The sequence below is a fragment of the Vanellus vanellus genome, assembly GCF_965231255.1.
Source record: "Vanellus vanellus genome assembly, chromosome: 3".
NCBI lineage: Eukaryota > Metazoa > Chordata > Aves > Charadriiformes > Charadriidae > Vanellus > Vanellus vanellus.
Window position 1 is genome coordinate 14,878,647 of NC_138907.1, and position 20,334 is coordinate 14,898,980.

The 20,334-nt window shown below is 44.1% G+C and overlaps 1 protein-coding gene across 1 annotated transcript; it reads right to left on the reverse strand.

Moving 5' to 3' along the window:
• Nucleotides 1-11: 11 nt before the first annotated feature.
• Nucleotides 12-20,037, reverse strand: POLR1B (RNA polymerase I subunit B; the record flags this gene model as incomplete). The annotated part of the gene is made up of 15 exons (XM_082481404.1): nucleotides 12-1,845; nucleotides 4,086-4,339; nucleotides 4,733-4,929; nucleotides 6,233-6,389; nucleotides 7,018-7,188; nucleotides 7,609-7,742; nucleotides 8,325-8,606; nucleotides 9,396-9,567; nucleotides 11,216-11,387; nucleotides 13,084-13,307; nucleotides 15,235-15,371; nucleotides 16,414-16,546; nucleotides 17,530-17,676; nucleotides 19,630-19,797; nucleotides 19,900-20,037. The coding sequence occupies 15 exons, from the start codon at nucleotides 20,035-20,037 to the stop codon at nucleotides 963-965; spliced, it is 3,369 nt and encodes a 1,122-aa protein (XP_082337530.1). The 3' UTR covers nucleotides 12-962.
• Between the last annotated feature and the right edge of the window lie 297 nt (nucleotides 20,038-20,334).

Here is a 20,334-nt window from a genome sequence, read left to right on the forward strand (position 1 = left end):
GACAGGTGATGTAGAAACGTACAAAACTCTTTTAACAAAAGAAGCGTAAGGCTGCCGTCAACCGGCCGGTTCCGCCCCCCCACAGCGGCCGAGGGAGGAGGCGGAGGAGCAGGCGGGAGCACTGCCGGGGCCACCGGGGACCGCGGGGGATGGGGGCCGACGTCCGCAGGGCTTGTGCGTGATCGGGCAAGCTCCCGTCCCGCGCGTTACAGCACTGCAGGAGGGCTCGGGCCCAGGGCCAGGCTGGAAAACCTTCTGCTTGATGCTTCTTCTTCTTCAGGCAGAGGCAAAACACCCCCAAAAAACCACCCCTACCGCGGTGCCACACCAAGAGAGGTGGTGGGCTTGGTGACACCAAACACTCCCAGAACAGGCCTGGCTCGGCCACCTTGGTCTCTTGTGGTCAAGGCTGCAGCTTCATGCAGTAGAACTTTGTGCCTTCTTCTTCATGAGTTTCAAGGTTTGTGTATTGAAATAAAGCAAAACAAAACATGTCCAATCACTTTAGCACGTACTCATCATTAAGGCATACGTTTTGCAAGGATTTTTCTTCAAAAACCAAAATATATCTTTTTTTTTTCTTCTCGTCATTTCCAGCATTTACTTCATGCTGTTTGTGACCTCTTCATCTTCGCAGCTGCAGCCAGTGCTTGGAGAATGAAGGACCCGCACCGCTCTCAACCCAGCAGCCTGGTGGGAGCAGTGATATTGCTTGATTTCCATACGCCACATCTCAATAGCTATTGATCCTTTAGGAAGTGCAAATGAACTTCAACAGAGCCGCAGCTCCTTGCCATACAGCTTGGCGGCTGCCCCGTCTCAATACAAACATCAAATTAATCTTGCCAACGTTTGAAGAACCTGAGAACTGACCTAACGTTTGAAACCCGCAGGGGGCAAAGGCAGGACTGACACGTGCTTCCTCCCTCCCAGCAGCAGGGTCGCCGTGCCCAAGGACAGAGCTACTCCACATTAAGCTTTGTTTTTATGTTCATGGCTGCCAGCTCCGCCACAAAGTAACGGAAGACGTGGGGCACAGGGACAACCTCGATTGCGTCCACCTCGCTGCAGACAGAGCAGGAGTACCTCCTGTTGCTGGTCACAGAGGAGGAGTGCGGTGGTTTCTCCAGCACAGGAGATGTCATGCTGCCGCAGCTCGTGCAGACGTAGGCAATGGAGCCATCAGAGCAGTTGAAGAGGCGGTCTTGCAGCAAGAAAGACGTGCCGTGAGCCAGCAAAGCGTCACGCTCCATTTCACCGAAGCGAATCCCACCTTCCATGTTTCTCCCCTTGACAGGCTGGTTGGTGACAGAGTCTCGGGGCCCCGTTGTCCTCACCTGGAACTTGTCCGAGACCATGTGGCGCAGACGCTGATAGTACACCACTCCCACAAAGATCTCCGCCTCCAGCTCCAGGCCGCTGATGCCACTGTACATCTTTTCCGTCCCAAAGAAGTTATAACCTGCGCTCGCTAAAGTCTCGCCGAAGTATTTCAAAGCAGAGTTCTTCTCTGTGAAGGTGAAGGGAGTGGCGTCATAAGAGACGCCGTGCAGCGCCGCCGACTTCCCCGCCATGCTCTCGATTAACATCCCAATGGTCATACGGGAGGGAAAACCGTGAGGGTTGAAGAGGATATCTGGAACCATCCCGTTCTCTGTGAATGGCATATCCTCAACTGGCCAGAGCTGGCTCAGGATGCCTTTCTGTCCGTGACGGCTGGCAAATTTGTCTCCGATGGTTGGATTTCGGGGAACCCTGACAGTGATGCAAGCCTTCTTGAATTTCCCAGTGCCACGGTCGTTACTGCATAACCTGACGTTGTCTACAATGCCCACTTCCTTATTCCTGCGTAGGTGGAAAAACAATCACAGCAAAGATGTCAAGCATGCTAATGATTTTTAGCTAGGAAAAGGAAACGAAGGAAAAAACAAAACCACTTCAAAAGTCTCATAAAATGCCTCGGGACAGCTGGGGAACAACACTGTTCTTGAAAAGTACTGTTCGTTAGCGAGGGAAATCAGACTGTGTAAAAATTAGGGCAAGGAGGCAATAAAATGGCATCACATGAGTGCCATTCATTTGCTTTTTCTAATACTAGAAGCACAGCTACGACTTCCAGGTCAGGTAATGTGCCACCCATGATTTTAAATAAAGGTAATTTAAAACTGGTTCATCTGCATCGCACTTTATCAGACAAACTGCATCCCAGTGCCACTTGTTTTGTGTTAAGGCAGCAGCCCCTCACCCTACTCCCCCAATAAATTCACACCATCTTGGTGGGATACCAAAATAAAGAACAGGGTTCAGTGCAAAGCAGAGAGGGAAGTTCAGAGCAGAAATGGAAGGCACAGTGTGAGCTGAGAGGGCTTTGCCAACAGGCGCCTTGTTCAGGGGTGTGTGTGCTGCTTCTCCACATGAACCCCTCAGCCTGACATTCCACGTGCTTGGTGCCTGCTGCAGCTTAACTCTTGTTACAGAGCTTTCAGCCCAAACTCTGCACTCATCTGGGAGAGAACAACTACGGAATAAATACATCTTGTCCCATGTTAAGACAAGGTTACTTTTTTTCTTCTCCTTTGAAGTCCTCTAAGTGTTGGCAGAAGACCTGTACCTGAGTTTAGCTTCTGTTTCAAAGTTATTATTTTGCTGTGTCCAAAAGCAACCAGGGTATAGGCAATCACACACACACACAAACCAAACCAAAAAACCCCACCAAGAGCACCCCAACCAACCAAAACTGCTCCATAACCCTTTTCCAAGCTTGTTCAAACTTTTGAAGTCAAAGCCTTTGTCCTCCCTATTCTCCAAGTCACACCTGAGATCTAGCAGCATATGCTGCACTTAAGAGGGAGTTCTCCTACTGTCCTAAGGTCCCTGGGTCTTTGGGGCAAATTGGGGGCAGGAGCCAACACTGAGAGCCGAGAACCTCATCTTTCTAAGAACCTAAATAATTATCTGATTTGGACCAAGAGTGAACAAAGGTGAATGGCAGAGAGGTAAAAGGGTCTCTGGATGAGGAGCCTGAACTAGGGCTGGGCTGGCATGAGAGAGCTGGGGAGCAGGAGTGCGGGGTGGGAGAGCCAAAGAGGGGTCCACAAGTGCTGAGCTTACAGAACCCTACTCCCATGTGCCAAATCTCTTACAACCAGGATGACTAATTCTACAAGTCCACAACAGTCCCCCTAGTGCAGCTAAGGCACCATCTGCTATAGAGTAATAAACAATAGCTTTCCCAGTAATGCCAGTTACTGTGTTATACAAGTGCTCCTCAAACTAATTTGCCTTCACAAGGTGAATAATGACACAGCATTATCCTCACTCCATCAATGCTGTAGAAAGACAGAGGTAAGACCTGAATTTGTACAGGCAACTGGGAGTGCAGAATGCATTTAAACGTATCAGGTTTTGTCAATGATTTTGCTTCCCTTTCCTGAAAGAATTAAGAGGATTTTAATGAAAGCCTCATCCGCCTTCTCTCTTTCAACTGAAGTTCAAAAATCTTACAAAACTTGTTACTGAAGTATTCCAGGGGGAGGGAGGGGTGTAGTTGACACATTCTGATATTCTAGCAGTTTGGAAGCTGCAATGTTCACAAAAATGCTCTTTGAACCCCTAATTCTGTAACAACTTTGCTTACAAGGTTTTCTGGCAAGTCTCTGGGGCCAGGCACCTCGGGTTTGTTTGGTATTTCTTTGGGGTTTTTTTTTTTTTTTTTAAAGAACACCTTATGCAAGTCAATTAACAAAAAGCTACAGAAAATGACTGTCAGGGATGGGCAGAGGAACAGTCCTTGGGAGACAGTATTACATAATTTCTGCAAGCTCGCTGTTTTTACTGGCCTCAGATTCTCCTCCCAGGACATGTCAGGCTCTGCAGCACACACTGGCTTAGAGAAAAGCTGTGATACATGCATGGGAGTCACTTACAACATGAACTTCATGCTCCCTCTGTCATGACATGGACACTATCACATGAGGAGAAAAGGGAAGACCTGGAGGAAAAGACACTACAGCTCATCAGGGCCAAGGGCTCTCAGACTGCTAACCACCAGCTGTGCGGAGCCAGGAGGGACAAGCTGTACTTACGGATAGTACACAGTGAAGGTCTCCCCTGTGTTGAGGTTCATGAAGCTGTAGAAGGGGTCCCCAGGCTGTAGGATAGAGCCAACAAAAGGCAGCCCATCGGCATCCAACTTCTCCGTAATGTTCGGATCGCCAGGCCTGACACCAAATACTAAATTATCGCCTGCCCTGCTGGCTTTAAGGGAAAGGTCAATGCTCTCCATCTTGATAACGCTTCCATAGGCAAACCCTCTCTGCCAGGAAGATTTGTTCACAATCTAAAAAGAAACAAAGGCCTCTTAAAGACTTGCTAATAACTTCAACAAAGAAAGCATTTCCATTCTAATCTGATACTTACCTTTTTAATATTGCCTTCCTAAACAAAGCCTCAAAGCAAGTCACTGTTTCAAAAGGCCCAAACCTCCTGCAACCCCAGTATTTTTCAATGCTGGAAGCCCACTGCCTTGCACAAGGGAGCTCTGCTCTGCTCTCAGCACCTTCAGCATTACCTGTGGTAACACCACTTAACTGCTCCTCTATCTGACCTAACAGAGTCTGTGGACTAGCTGAAGCAGAAAATGGGCTCTTCTTAGCTGGGTACCACCCTTCTTCCCAGTCCCCCACAGGAAATTCCTTTACAGACAGCAGGATTTCTCCTTTTGGTGGCTTACCATTGCATCTTCCATGTCATAGCCACTGTAGGAGATGACAGCCACAATTGAATTGGTGCCGACTGGATAGCTGTCCATACCATAATAGTCATACATGCTGGGCCGCACCAGAGGGCTCTGGGGAGTGTGAAGGTGGTACAGCTTGTTATCCGAGCGGTCCTTGTAGTTATAAACTGGAAACCCCATGGTTTGCTTTCCTATAAAGAAATTTGGATTTATTCAGGATCAATTCAAAGTTAATCTAGGTTTCATCCTCCATGTGTCTTGTTACAAAGAAAGCTGGAAATATTTACAATTTAGAGGGACTATCAATCTTAAAACCCTTGGAATTTAATTATTGCCCTAAGTCCAGCTATAAAAGTTTTTATGAACCACAACACTCAATTCCTTTCACAGCATTTCCTAAGGATTATTTCTAATTTTGTGTCTTTTCTGCAATTTCAACATCTCCAATAAGGTTGGTGTGGTGTTTTTTTGGTTTTGCTTGGTTGTGGGTTTTTTTGTTGTTGTTGTTTTGTTTTTTGCTTTTCCTCTCCTCAGAGTTTTCCACAGTGAGGCATACCTTAACATATTTCCAGGCCAAAAAGTGTTTGCTTCTGCAATATAAATACACTGGCAAGGAAAACAAGTTTTAAACGTAGTCACGTTGGTACTTTCAGAAAAGTATGAAAAAGTGGTAGCGTTTTAAGGACATCTTTCTGATAATATTGTCAGAAATGTAATATACTAATGATACTATCGAGGTAATGAGACCTGCTCTCTTGAAGTCCCTACCCACACACTTTCTCTTAGCTTGCCTTTTTTTTTTTTAAAAATAAGTTTCTTGCACATCACTTGCACCTCAGCTGATTGAAACCCCACTACATACCCTATCCCAGTTTTTCAGACAACCAAATAAATCAATTTAAATCTTTGTCAAATAGGTGTCATCCCCCTCCCCCTCATTGCCACAGGGCTGTATTACTCTTGAACAGAGCCTACAGTGAGCGTCCTCTCAACAGCTGCAGTGTCACAACAGCAGTCGCTCACCGAAAACAGGTGGCAAGGAAACCTCACATTAACTGCTGCAGAGCATCTGCTGCAGCTACCAGTGAGAAGTAGGTTAACCTCTGTCGGTTGGGGGGATGAGAGGACTGTTGGCAGCACAGTTGTCAGACATTAACACCACCAAACAGATGGTCCAGCGCCGTTCATTTTTTCTATATGATCAACAACATCAAATTAAGAAAAAAAACAAACAAAACTTACTAAAGGCTTAAGGAAGGCAACGTGAGTGCAGCAACCTAGAACTGCCTACTGGAATGCAGCCAGAATGATAAACTTGACTTCATTTACTTCGCCATGAAAAAAATGGCTGTTAATCAACCTCAATGTTGAAACAACAGCTGGGAAGGGCTGTTTTTTGGGCATGTGGAAAGACACACTAGAATAGACACGTGGGAGATTTGTTTCCCTGTCCCTTGCGCAGGGAGTTGGAGCATTAGGTACTACAGCACTTACCCATCTGGCACTGGTACATGTTTCGCGGACTTTGGTTGTGGTCAGAGAAGGGGATGAGGTTGGCCACCACACTCAGAATGCTGTGAGGGAAGAGCTCCTGGTGAGTGGTTGTTCCGGGCACCACCTCCGACTCCAGCGAGGCCACGTTCATGAAGATCTACAAGCATCAAATCAGACAATGCTCGTTTGCTTACTTCTTTTAAAGGGAAGGAAGCAAAACAAAGCTGCCTCCAATGTCTTTTTATCCATTTCAGTTTTAGCTGTGGTCGTGGTCTGCACTTTAGTGTATTAGCAGGCAAGAAAAATATCAGAGAGCTGTTAAACTACCTATCACAATCACAGACCGACTGCAAGGAAAGCAAGTCTGGAAATGTGAAACTGCACTAACATGTCCTCCTTCCTGTCTCCCATTTTAATTGTTCTAAATAGGCAAGTTCCCTGGCAATCCACCGCTTGGCTGCCCATGGGCAATTGGAGAACGTGATGTAACACCAGATGAGACGCTACACACAAGACAGCTTTTTTGCCTCAAAGGCTTCACTAAGTTAATACTGAGAGCAGATTGCAGTAGCTCAAAAAGATCCCTACGGCCCATCTAAGACAGTTTCTGGAAACCAATTAGCAGGAGGTGAGAAAACCCTTTTGCCACCTATTCGAGGTCTTCAATACAAGCTCTGTACGCCCCATTCTCATCTCCTTTCACAAATATTTTCTAAAACATTGGTTTTGATGCTGGGTACCTCTGAAATAGGCAGCACTTTATAAAGGAAATAGGCAAAGCCCACCTGTTCCAGAGTACCAATCCATTCATTCCTTCCATAGAACAGGTTTCTGACAGGCCGCACCATCCGGCAAGGGGTAGTAAAAATGAACAACCCAGGATACAGACTGGGTTTTCCTGTCATTGGGATAAGGACCACTTCTGCCCGTGCAGGAAATCTCTTCTCTTGCGTTATCTGTTTGTGCAAAGAAATACCAATTTAGAAACACAAACCAACACTGGTTTAGTTAAGCTGCATTCAATGGGCTACACAATGAAAATGCCAACTACAGGTATATATAAAATAGTGGAGAAAAGATTTTGAAAATACTTCTAGAAAAGTCTCTACCAAGAAAAGGACAGAATATATCTACCTTATCTTTTCCGAGAAGAAAGTTCTAAAAATGATGACTTCATAAACCAACAGACCAAACATATGGACATAAATAAGAAAGACAGAAAAACCCACTCCAATACTAACATACAGCCATAGATAACTTATTGTGTCAGATTAAAAAATAAATAAATGGAAGTTTAAAAAAAGTTTGAAACATGCCTATTTTTGACCACTGCATATTGAGGATGCTTAGCTAAGAAATGTTTTAAACAAGACAACCTTGAAACGGCGGAGGGTTTCTGCAATTTCAGGAGCCAGCTCCCACTCTACCCAACCCACCACAGAGCCATCCAACACAACTCTGTAACACTCCGCGTAAGGCTTGCTTGGCGTTCCATCAATGGGGGTTACACCTGTGAGAAGAGGGGGTTGGGAGAAGGAACAGCCAAAAAAGAAAATAAACACAGAAGTTATTTCTGCAGGAAGCCTCAATCCACACCAAAAAGCTTTCCGAGACATAAAAAAATTCAGACCAACATGGCAAAGCCGTAGATTACTTAATGGAAAATATAAACCGTGCACGACTAAGAATGCTATTCCCCTCCCCATTTTTCTGATTGAAATAAGGATTCCTATTGAACACAAGCGAGCTTGTTTAATTCAAGTCACCAGCAGCATTAGAAAGTCACTGCTTTGTCCAATTTCTTAGAGCTTGTACTGTGAACTTCCTCGTAAGTGAACATCTTCACTCTACAGCTAACAGCTAAGAGACATTTACATTGAACTTTACACTCTCCAAAAGGTTGATAAGCCTGTAAAAACAACGTGCTACTTGCCATTAAGCAGAAACACAGTAAATACAGGTTTGATTTCACCTTCTCAAGTTAACAGTGTACAGCGATGGTATCTGGAGAACCTTTCCCAGATACAGGTTTGCAGGACGGAAAGGTAAAAGGGAAGACTGCTTCATTAAATGATCGAGCCAGTAAACATACCCAGGGAACATAACAAAGGTGGAATGTCTCTCACAGGCACCACCTCCGTCACTATTTCACACACAGCTGTCATGTGGTTCATCAGACCGCAGGGTTCTCCATCTGGGGTGTCCACAGGGCACAGGAACCCCCAGGATTCGGGCAGCAGCTTGCGGACAGTTGTAGTTCTCATCTGGGAAAATGCTGCCCCTCTGTGTATGCAGCGGAAGTGGGAAAGATAGCGAATGAAATTCAGCTTGTCTCCTACCACACACAGACCGCTGTCCTGTAACATGCCAAGGCCTCAGAAACAAAAAATCAAGATTTATGTCAGGACGCCATCCAGCTTTAACAAATAAAGTATGATGTTACAAGACAGTTTCTTATTTTTCACTGAGAAGCCCTAAAGATGCTCACACAGGATCCCAACAACAGAAGGCGCACATGCTCTTGCCTGTGCACAGGCAACTTGGTGACCTGAAGAGGCCTACAGACTCTAAATTCCAAGCTATTGCTTAAAATCCAACTCCTTTTAGAAACACGTGAAAGTCATTCCCAGTGAAACGACATGGGGATTTGCAGCTGGTACTTTTTACTGAAATTCTATGGCCTTCTAATATTTCATTTTCTAGTGGGTATTCCATTACATCATCATTGCACTAGACACTTCGGGAAGCAAAACGTAAATTTGAAATACACATTAGTGAAGCAGTTTCTTTCCATTTAAGACCACATGACCAATGGGGCAGTCCTGATAAACAAATGCCCTTTCTCTGAAGAAATAATCTTTGGGAAAATGAATCAAAATACGATTGCTGTTTTGGACCATTCTAAATTTAATTTCAACTGTTTATCTGGGTAGAGGCTTTGCTTTAATAACTAACCTGTTTTACACATGCATAAAGTCTACGCTTGAGGAGAAATCTTGCCTTTTTCCTCAACTATCCCTTTCCTCAAACCACTTTCATTAATTCAGTTACAGCATACAATGTCTGCACACAAGCAGTTGTTTTCAGTTAAGAGCTCAGTTTTATGTTGTTTCTCATTCTGTTTAGCAGGAAAAAAAAAGGCTTCTCAAGCCTGAAGATTTACCGGTTTTAGATCGCAGGTTACCAGTTGCAAGAAGATATTCAAATGGCTTGGTAAAGTCTGTTGCCAGGCTGAATGCCTTCACCAAGCTGTCTGCATTTATGCTGATATCTGCCTTTTCTGCTCTTTTCTCCAAAACAAACTTAACAGATTGCAACCAGCTTTCAAGCCTCTCCTACGGTTTAAAAGTGAGAGATTTAAATTTAAAACAGGAAAAGAAAGGCTCAAATTAGAACTTCACATCAGTTGCATGTGCTACAGAAATCCTCTGAAATCAGCAGGATGGACAACTTTTAGTGAACTAACAGTTTTCCACCCATATTTACCACACATACTTCACTTTATCAAAATGCTGACAGTATCATGCCAACACAGACCTGCAAAGAAAATACCCATCCAACAGCTTATTAATCACTTCCACTCAGACTGGTGATGAGTTTGACAAAGTACAGTAATAGAATTTCATAAAGAACAAACAAAACCCAAAGCAGAAATTGTACCTATAATCTGACCACAAGACTAACTCCACTGATTAGGCTGCTAAATACAGTGACAAAGTAAAACCACATTAATGAAGTAAGTTTAGATACCAGAACTTGAATGCCATGGACACACAGTATTTAAATGTTGCTGAGACAATCCAAAATAGTGAACTGGATTTTCATTTTAACTGTAATTTTATCACTGCTGTGATCTTAGGTACTATATAAAAACAGTGAAAAGGACATAAGATACCCAATAACACTTTGAACTCTTAGTAAAAATCCACTGTATACAGTCACACTGTGTCTACTGTATGCTCTAGTCTATTTAGGATCTTAGCATTCAAAAAAGGAGCTGTTAACTCACTCCCCTGCTGTTCTGACAGGGCCAGGCAGGAAAGCAACTTTTTCTGGTTCCTGGTGGCAGTTCCATATAGCGCTAAAATCCTTCACAGAACTCACTTTTTACTTTATTTTACTTCTAAACTCATTGAAACCACTCAAAGTAGTAGAGAGGTTTTAGTAGTCTTTCAACACAACAATGCTGAAGAAAATTCTGGCTAAAATGGAAAAAGTTAAAAAAAGTTATCTAATAACTCAGGGAAGTATCTTTACTTAGGGATGGGAACTACCATTCCACAATGATTTTCATGGGATAGTTAAGCTTCTGAACAGGAATACTTTCCTCCTGGCATCCTAAAATGAGGAATCCCTAGAAATAAACTGAATTCATATTGAACTGGAATAGATTAGGAAACCACATTTTTTCATCACCAGTAATAAATTAACTGCATAAGTCAGAAGCATGCTATCAAATTCCTGACCCGTAAAGGAATTTAAAGATGGAAGAGTGATGAGAACAACATGAATTATCACTTTTGGAAGATGGGGGGGGGGGGCGGTAGTTATTTTCTTGCACATTTGCCATGTGAAACAGCAGCAACACCACAAGGCAGATCTCTACCACTCCTATATCAATTGACACAACAGAAGTATGCTGTTTCAAAACCCTCTTCAAACACCAGAAGGATTGGTATTCCTCCTTCCTCAAACTCCCACCCTCAATGGAATGCTTCCCTTTGCTCTGGAAGGCTGCGAAGTTCTTTATTCCAAGTTTTTTACAGGCTTTTCTTCAGCACGTTTAGTACCTTATACTGAGGCAACCAAGCCTTCCTCAACTAAACTGCCTGATTACCCTACACCCAACACTCAGCCTTCGTAGCATATCCAGGCTCCCAGCTCTTCATTCTGGCTCCTGCACTTTTCCTGTCCCCATGGTCACTGTGGGGTCTGGACTGGATGACCATTACATTCACAGGATTAAACCCCATAAGACCTTACCTTTAAGAACATAAGGAAAAGTTGTCCTGGGGTAAGCACTTCTTGATTCATCAGACTGTCTGGATTATCCTCCATGCACTCCCCTTTGGCAAAAGCATACAGCTTCCGGGTCATCATACAGAGCAGGTAGAACTTTTCAGTTCTGTTTGTCAGGTGTATGCAGATACAATTGCTGGAGGAAGACGAAAACAGAGGACAACTAACACCGTCTCTTCATGCTACCTGTTCTTCAAGTTTCTTCTAAATATCGCAAACCAAATTGTTTGGCTATAAAGCCTAACAAGGCACAAGCTTTTCCAGTTGCCCTCAGTATTATAGGAAAATTCTAAGAAATAATAATAAAAACCCCCCAGAGACTGAGCTGAAGAATGATCAACTTGACTTTTTAAGGGGCTAGTTTTGTTAAGGATATACCTTGTTGATAAGATAAAGGTGAACCTTGTGAAAGATTAATTTTGCACACTCCCATGTTAGATGTCCTTATAAGTATACAGTTTATGTAAGCAGGTATTTTAGTCAGGAGTTGTCAACAGATGAGGTCTGCATGTCATTTTACAATTGCTATGACACGAATCATATACGCGCACATACCCACAATACATACACTCCACCCCAAATCGAGCAAGAAACTAGTAGCAAACCACAAAACATTTCTGTTAACACTATCAAGCGTCCTGCCACAGCAAGCCCAAATCTTCACCGCTATCAACCCACGTGTGGAAAACCGTGGGCTAAATAACATTCCAGTAAAGCTAAAAGGAAAGCCATATCTAATTCCCACTGAAGCTGACCGACTGCTTTCCAAGATACTTGAGATCACTTGCTCTCCAAGACACAAGTGCAATAGTCTTCCACTAGCACTCAAGAATTTTTTCAGCTTTTCACTTCTGCTCTACATTGCCCTCTGCTGAAGCCTTCACAACTTCACTGCAAAGCAAAACAGAACGCTGAAGGCAGGTTCTGTCAGATAACTTACAGTTCCAGCACTCTTACACACAAGGTACCTCGCAATTAATGTTTTCACTATTCCTCCTCTTCCATCTCCTCAGATGAGGCTAATAAGGTTTACCGAATATATCAGAGGAAAACAAACCACCCACCCACCAGAATATTTAGAAATAAGAAAATCAGAGTAATTCCAACTTTCTTGAGATTATCCATGCTTCCAGCTGGTCTATGAGCCTTTAACTGCCCCTCTGAGGCACCTGCGGGCTGCCTTAGTGTTTCCAGCCACCTTACTACCCCCTGTTTAGAAGTACCAAAGGACCTGGGCATTCCAAACAATCCTTTTCATGTGCTAGAAAACCTCCCAAAGCGCAAACACCTATATACCAGAAAAATAAATAACTTAGTTGGATACCTGTCACACTGACAAGTCTTAAACCCAGTTCTTGCATTCCTTTCTAACTTATTCCATGGAAGAAGCAAGATTTTAAAGCATCTAATCTCTGTCATTTTAAAAGATAAACGTAATTCTCACCGTAGTTGCCAAAGACTCTCTGAAACTGATAAAGTGCCACAAACTGCAGTATTTCTGTTCACAGAGGCTCGAGCTTTAACCTTCTCTTCCTTAATATTTAACATTTATGTTCTTCATCAAATACATCAGAATCTAAATAACAACTGATACCCTCTCCTGAAATCACTTTAGGGATGTTTGTGTCAATCCATTAAAATACATATTTCTGAACACCACAAATACAGATTATCATAATATCCCATGAAAAACTGGCCACTGGCTATCATTTTGTAAATGCACGTGAAAACCGTAACAAAGTGTGATGTAATATGGCAGAGTGCTCTTAAATCTGCCTAAATTTCAATACCATTACACTGAATCACACACTCCTACATGCATACATACATACTCCAAAATGAAATCTGCAGCCTGTTCATTGCTGTACCACTCAGGAAGGTTAAGTTTTACTCTGAAGCTCTTTCCCAGGTATTCAAGGACATTTTGCTGTGTAAAACAGCCTGCATCCACAACCGCTCTCATCATCTCAGTGACGCAGTTCACATAAAAGGTGTCACCTTCTTTTTCTTTGATCAACTCTTCAAAAATCTGGTAGTCTGGGAAATTAACTAATGCCTGAAAGACAGAAGCGCATCAGATCAGACAAACAAACTCATAGCAACATCTGTCCATAAAATACAGCAAAAGAACTAGGGCACCCCACTGATTTAGGTTTTCAGTCCTCTGGAAATACCCTTCAATTTTTCAGTTTGCCATGCAAACTGAAAAATACTGTAGGGTTGAGGTGCTTAGAGAGTAATGCAGGGGATATTCATACTCTGACAAGGACCATAAGTACTCTGAATTCAGCGAGACCCTTGGGAAAAAACAAACTTGCACCCTCTAAATTAACAGGCTTCTCTTGTTGAGGTAAGATTTACTAATATCTTTACAGAGTGAGCTCACTTAAAAACATGAATTTAATTCACCATTGTCTCAAGTTGCTACTCATTCTCATGCAAACCAAGAGGCAATTTAGCCTTTTGATGAAGGCTATTAGAACAAATTGACTATACTTTCAGCTCTTCATATACTAAAGCTCATACTTAAATCCAACGTTCTTAGCTCTTGGTGTTATAATGGTTTCCTAGTTGTTTCTTTATGTCAGGGTTAAGCAAATATGTTGTCCACCAACGACTTCTGTATTTACTGACAAATGTGTCTCACCTTTAAATAAACTCTTTGTTCATCGCATTTAAGCAGGCTTCAAAAAGTTCAGGAAAAATTGAAGGCTGCATGAAAAAGACACTAAAGGCAAATTTCTTTATGAAAGGCAGCAATGTAAACTCAGTTCTGCTGCTTGGCAATCATGATATACACAATTTGGAAGCAGGCAGAGCACATGCTGCCTCTTGTCCAACCAAGGAGAGCACTGGGATGATTACACAGCAAGAAAAAAAAAAACAAAAAACAGAATTACAGCCAGAACAGAAGTGTAGTGGTGCTGCCATAGCAGCAGTGGGACCTGGATGCCCCAGGAAACCAGTGCAGAACTGAGCTTGATTGATGCAGGCGGGGATGCAAACCTATAGAGAGTGACTACTTATGGAAGAATCCAAACGTCAGACAACACAGCCTGATTATCCTGAGATCTCATGAGCTACCAGAAAGTCAGTACAATTCCTTTGCATCTTAAAACAACAGGTAATCAGATACTTTTGGTAACTACTTTTGTTGAAACAAAAGTTGGAGACAAGTGTTGAAGAAAAAGTGAAATGCATTGTGCAACAGCAATGTGAATACAGCAGGTTGAAAGAAGATACAAATTCACTGAGGCTGATTTACATGATGTAATGTAAATTACATAATGTAATTCCATTACATCATGTAATGTCACAGGCCTCTGATTTGCTCTAACACTTAGCTGCTGTAGGTAAAATACACGGCTGAAGTAGTTTGGCTCTACTACTAGAGAAAGAATGCTTTTAGAGGAGAATTTAAAAAGTTTCAGCTCAGGTAAAACTTTTGCCAGCTATCCAAAGAACAGTTTACATCCATCAAATGTTCTGAAATAGATCCTTCCGGGTCTTCATTGCTTTCAGTTCCAATCAGAAACAGCATTTTATTTTTCTCCTTAAAAAAAAAAGCCAGTTCACTGGTTCACTTTTAGATGGGACAACCTGACTTTAATTATTAATGCTGTTCACTCACTGAACACTCAGCTGTCACTCTGTTTTAAAACGATTCCCGAGATCTTACACATTAGGTGGCAAACTCTTACACCCTCCAAGAGCTATTGATCCAGTGCATCCATCAGAAAAAAGCCATGAAACCCTTGCCTAACGCTCCCCTCCTCTCTTGACCCTGCACACACTTCCTCTGCTGCAGTCAAGTGTGACATTACAGGCATAGGCTCGGTTTGGACTATAGTTCTTCAGCCATATAGGAAGGATGACTGAAAATACTTAATATCGAATTAGCTTATTCTCATTACTTAAATAAAAATGCTTAGCAAAACTTCCGTATTTATTCAACACAGAAAGCACGAGCAGTAGTCATTTACCTTCAGAGCAAATCCCAAGGGAAGGAAGAACAACTCTTTCTGAAAAATGAAATTCACCATGACACAGCCGTTCTCCAAGTAGTGAAGGTTCATATTTATTGCAGTGTGCTCATCTTTAACACAGTGCATCACTACTCCTGCAAAAATTAACATAAGCAAGACCAACATGAGCTGTACAAAGTCAACTGTCTGCATTGCTGTGACGTGTCTGAGCAGCTGTGAGACAACTCCTGAGAGAATCTTCGGTACTTCATGGCTGAGAACATGAGGCTGATCACTAGTTTTAGCATCAGTCTCCCATTTCAATTAAATACACCAGCTCAATTCAGTTCTTAGTGGACAAGTGTCTGATGACAGCCAGCACACTTCCTGAGAGGCCTGGAAGACGCACACAGTTCTTAAGAAAAGGAAAGCTGCAAGCCTCAACTATTCTGTCTGTAACCTTAGGTTGTAAGATACATCAATACACAAGTACTCTTCCTAATTGCACTCTAGGTCAAGTGTTCACATCTCTGTGTTTGGGTGGTACTGCTGAAGCAGTGTTTCCTGGTCCTGTCCCATCCTTTCCACTGCAGGACAAAGAAAAATAAAACAAATGGGACTGTTTAAACCAGCACTGCCTCAAAATTAATTAATGTGGAATTACAGTGTGTGCTCAAGCACCATGGTCCAGTCAAATCAGCAACAGGAAACACCTACATTTAAAACTGTAACTTTTCTGGTTTAATTAAACTTTAAACTTGTTTTACTGAGTATGCATGACAAAGGTATGGGACAGCCAAGAATCTAGTTAATCTGCCTCATGTAAATTAAATCTGCCATCTCGAAGTATGGATAAACAAATTCAATGAAACAAATTCAGAAGTTTACACTGACTTCTACTGAAGGTAGGGTTTTACTGACACCTTCCACATAACAAAAGGTTACATGTACTGCAAGGCCTGGAGTACAATCTCATCGCTCAGCATGGGTGGCTCAGATGGCTCCCACAAGGCCAGCACCTGCCTCATGCTTGTACCCTTATGGTGGCGTTGACCCTTCATTTTTATATGTAGTAAAAAATATAAACATTATATAAGAGCTACACCAAAACAAACTACCGAAAGTCAGCTATAGATGGCGACTCCTGTTTGTCCTCAAGTAGTTACTAGCAGGATGCCGCAGGAAACTTCAGCTTACCGTACTCTGTGAAACCAGGGCCTCTGTTTTTCCATTTATGTCTTGTCATTGCCAGAGGAAAATTTCGCCTGGGCATAATCAGCATCCTAATAACTTTTTCTAAGCCATTAATTATAAAGTAGCCTCCCATTTCCTGGCAGAAGAAGAAAAATCATTTTAATGTCCTTAGAAATCCCTAACTCAGCATTTTAGGAAAAGACAAAAATACTTATATGTTAATAAACATTTAATGTTTTAACTATGAAACACATAGCAAGACATATGTTTCAGCATTGTATTTGGAAAGGCTGCACTCCTTGCCAGTGACTATTAAGTCTAAATGTAGCATACAGTGCAAGAAAAGGGGGATGCACATTCCACAATTTAAAGGAAGAAAGAAAAAAACCTGTGTGGTCCACTGAACAGCTTTGAAGAGCTGACATTAATTAGTTTTTTAATAAATACTCTGAAGTTCTCTTTTTTAGTTTATAAACTAGAGGGATCTTCAGTGCAGAAAACCTCTTTCTGGTCATATACATGCTTAACACTGATAAACTTACAGTTCCCCAAACAGTATGCCATTAGACAAAAATTGTTTCAGTAGCGAGTCATACTATGAATAAAGGTATAAGCGGCATATTAGAGGGGCAGCAATAGTATGCCATTGTAGATTTTCTTTCATAGTTTTCTCACTCTTTTTGTGAGTGCAAAATACAGCGCTAAATAATTCTGTGTTCAAGTCCCCACAGCTGACGTGCTACTGGGGAGACAAGGAAAAAGCTGCAGAGACAACTGCAGAGACAATGAAAATGTCTCTTTCAATGCCTGTTCTCCAAATCTTTGCCTGCACAGAGGCCCACTCACAGCTACATAGCCTTGGTTGCCAGTCAGTAGTTGAGAAGTCATATACTGGAATTGTAGGTATCAGCACCAAACAGATCCCTCTACTCAAAGACAGCTGTCACTGCAAATTTTCCAAGACGCTGTATAGAACCACCATAAATAGGGTACATTCAGAGAAAACAACAAGTCAAACTTGAACCAAAACATAAACGCTCAAGTTCTGTTACGGAAGTCTGGCCTGAGAGACTGCTCACATAAAACACAGATTTTCTTGACCCACAAAATCCCCATTACCTCTTCTTCCTCATGGTGCTGCATGAGCTCTTTTGGAGAAAGATTATAGAGGTTGCACAACTTGGACTTCACCATGATTGGAATATACCCCAAGGGCTGCTTAATAGTCCCTTGTGGCGTATCATTCACTGACCAGCTGATGTCAGCCTAGAACGACACAGCGCGAACAGTGAACAAATTAAGTTGCCCTTTTATTCTTTCCTGCTACATTAACTGTACATTCAATATAACCACAAAGTTCTACCACTGTAAAATGGTAATAATGATAATAAAAAGCAAAAGTAGTCAATACATGCATAAAGATTACTCCACGGAAACTAGTCAACATGGGTTTACAGAATAAAATCGTACAAGTCTAGAACTAGGTATAGAAGCTGCTACTTGAGTGAACAAAGTCGATACAGCCTACTTTGCCTTTCAGACCCTTCAACAGAGCAGCCTAAATAGCAAAGGCAGACACAGGATATGAAAGGAAACTTCAGGAGTTAACAGTTAAGAGAAAAAGTAGAAGAAAACAGAAACTACTCAATTAAAAGACATCCACGCTACAAGCATGCAGAGACCTTTCCTAAGACTTGTTCACTTAACGTGTTCACAAGTGATATGAAAAGCAAGACAGAAAAGTGTGTGTGAAGGAAAATCATTTACAGTAACAGTAAAGATCTGGCAGTGCATCTTCAGAATGAATGTAATAAACAAGGTGATAAAATGAACTGTGGGAGCAAACAATCCTATTTTTTTTTTATGCAGAATGACAGGCCTTAAAAGAGCTGCTGCTATGCAAGAAAGAAACACTGGCATTGCAATACAAAACCATTGGTTGAACACCTGGCAACAGCTAAAAGAGTAAATCAAGTCTTAGGAATTACTAGGCAAGTGAAATGTTACTGCCCCCCTCTAAATCCACGACGCAGCCTTACACCGAGACCTCTACACAGTTCTGGTCTCCAGCTTAAGCAGTGACTAATGGTATAAAGTATCTGCTGTACGAGCAGCTGCTCAGCAGACCAGGGCTCGAGAACTGCAGGAAGAATCCGAGGGAGGAGTACGTGGTTCCCAGGCAGCACAGAGGGAACAGGGCATGATTACATACTGCTGTGCAAGGGCAGAGAGTGGGAGAGACCAACCAACATGTCCAAGCACAAGGCGATACCTTCTTGCAGAAGGCATAGCAAAATGTTTTGTTCCAAGTGTTCCAAACATTTACGGGGGTTTGAAAAATAATTAAACAGACAAATACTGGGAAAAAAGATGGGAACTAATTCAGGTATGAAAAATAAAAGCATCTCTAGCTCAGGAAAATCTAAGAGCCAGTGGGAAAATGACTGCGTACAATCTGCAGCTGCCCCACTTCCATATTCAGATAAGATACTGCACTTATGGTCACTTTTATCACTGTAAATTATGCTTTGGACAAAGGAAAAAAAAAGGTGAAACTGCAAGCAAGCATGCCCTTGCATCGGGTGCCTCATGCAAAAGTACAGCTCAGCCACAATTGCACAATTTTAACAAACAGAAATGGCTGTGCAATCCTTTTATAGTGCAAAGGAAAACATTTGCTGAGGATGCTGCTTCTTCTCTAAGCAAATTTCACTGCAATTCAGAAAAACAGTGAATATATCACGTGAACAACAGGGATTTATAACTCTGAACTTTTATGTGGTGGTGACGCTGCTTCTGAAACCTGGATTCCTGCAGAAACAAGGTTTGGAGTGTCACCCTCTCTGGGGTGACGCAGGTCTCCTCCTGAACCGGCTGGCTGACAGCAAGGCAAATTTGACAGCCGAGTAAAGACCCCCACAGCTCGGGCCCGGTGGCACGGCGGGCAGCGGGGACGGGGCCCAGTACAGGCTGGGTCTGAGGGGAAGTTTCAGGGACCTCATCCTTTACCAACATCACTCCACGCGGGACGCGGCTCTTAGACCACCCCCCCACCCCCCGAGGCAGGTGGAACCGGGGAGGGGCTCTTTAGCTAAAGGACACCGAAACGGATAAGGGGCTCCGCTGGCTTTGCTCCCCACGGCAGCGTGTGTGTGTGTGTGGGGGGGGGGGGGGGGGGGGGGGGGCTTACAAGGCCAGGCGTGGCGGGCGGACACTTACGGCGATCCTGCCGCGGTAGGTGCTGCGAAGGCCGCGGCATTCGGCGGGGAACACCCTCCGCTCCTGACACACCGCCCCAGCGGGCACGGCGGGGGGGGCGATGGACACCCCCGCCACCACCAGCGACACCCGGCTGTCCTTCAGCGCGAACTCCAGTGGGGAGAGATCCTGCAACGGCACCGGATGAAGCGCGGCCGTGAGGGCCCGGCCCGGCCCGGCCCGGCCCGGCCCGGCGCCCTCCCCGCCCCTCCGCCGCCCCCCGCCCCAGACCTGCACGGCGCGGTAGACGCCCTCGCTGACGGCGTAGTTGAAGGACTCGATGTGCGCGGCGGTCAGGTCCCGCCGGGGCCCGCTGCGCCCCGGCGGCCGCAGCCGCAGCCGGTGGGGGTCCCCACCGCGCTCCGCCATGCCGGTACCGCGCCGCCGCCGCCTCGCGCCGCCTCACGGGAAACGGGGGCGGGGGCGCGCGGAGCCGGGCCGCGTGTAGGGCTGGCTGCACCCCGCCGCGCCGCCGCCAAGGGGCGCTGCGGCACCCGCTGCCGCGTGCGGAAAGCGGCGCGCCTGCGCACAGCCGCTCTGCCACCGCCTCGCGCGCCGCTTCGCTGCGCTTCAGAGCAGCGGCGGGCCTGGGCCCCTCAGCCACCCTTGGCCCCGCCACCCACCCTGGCCCCCCCAGCCATGTCTCCCCATTCCAGCCCCTCGCCC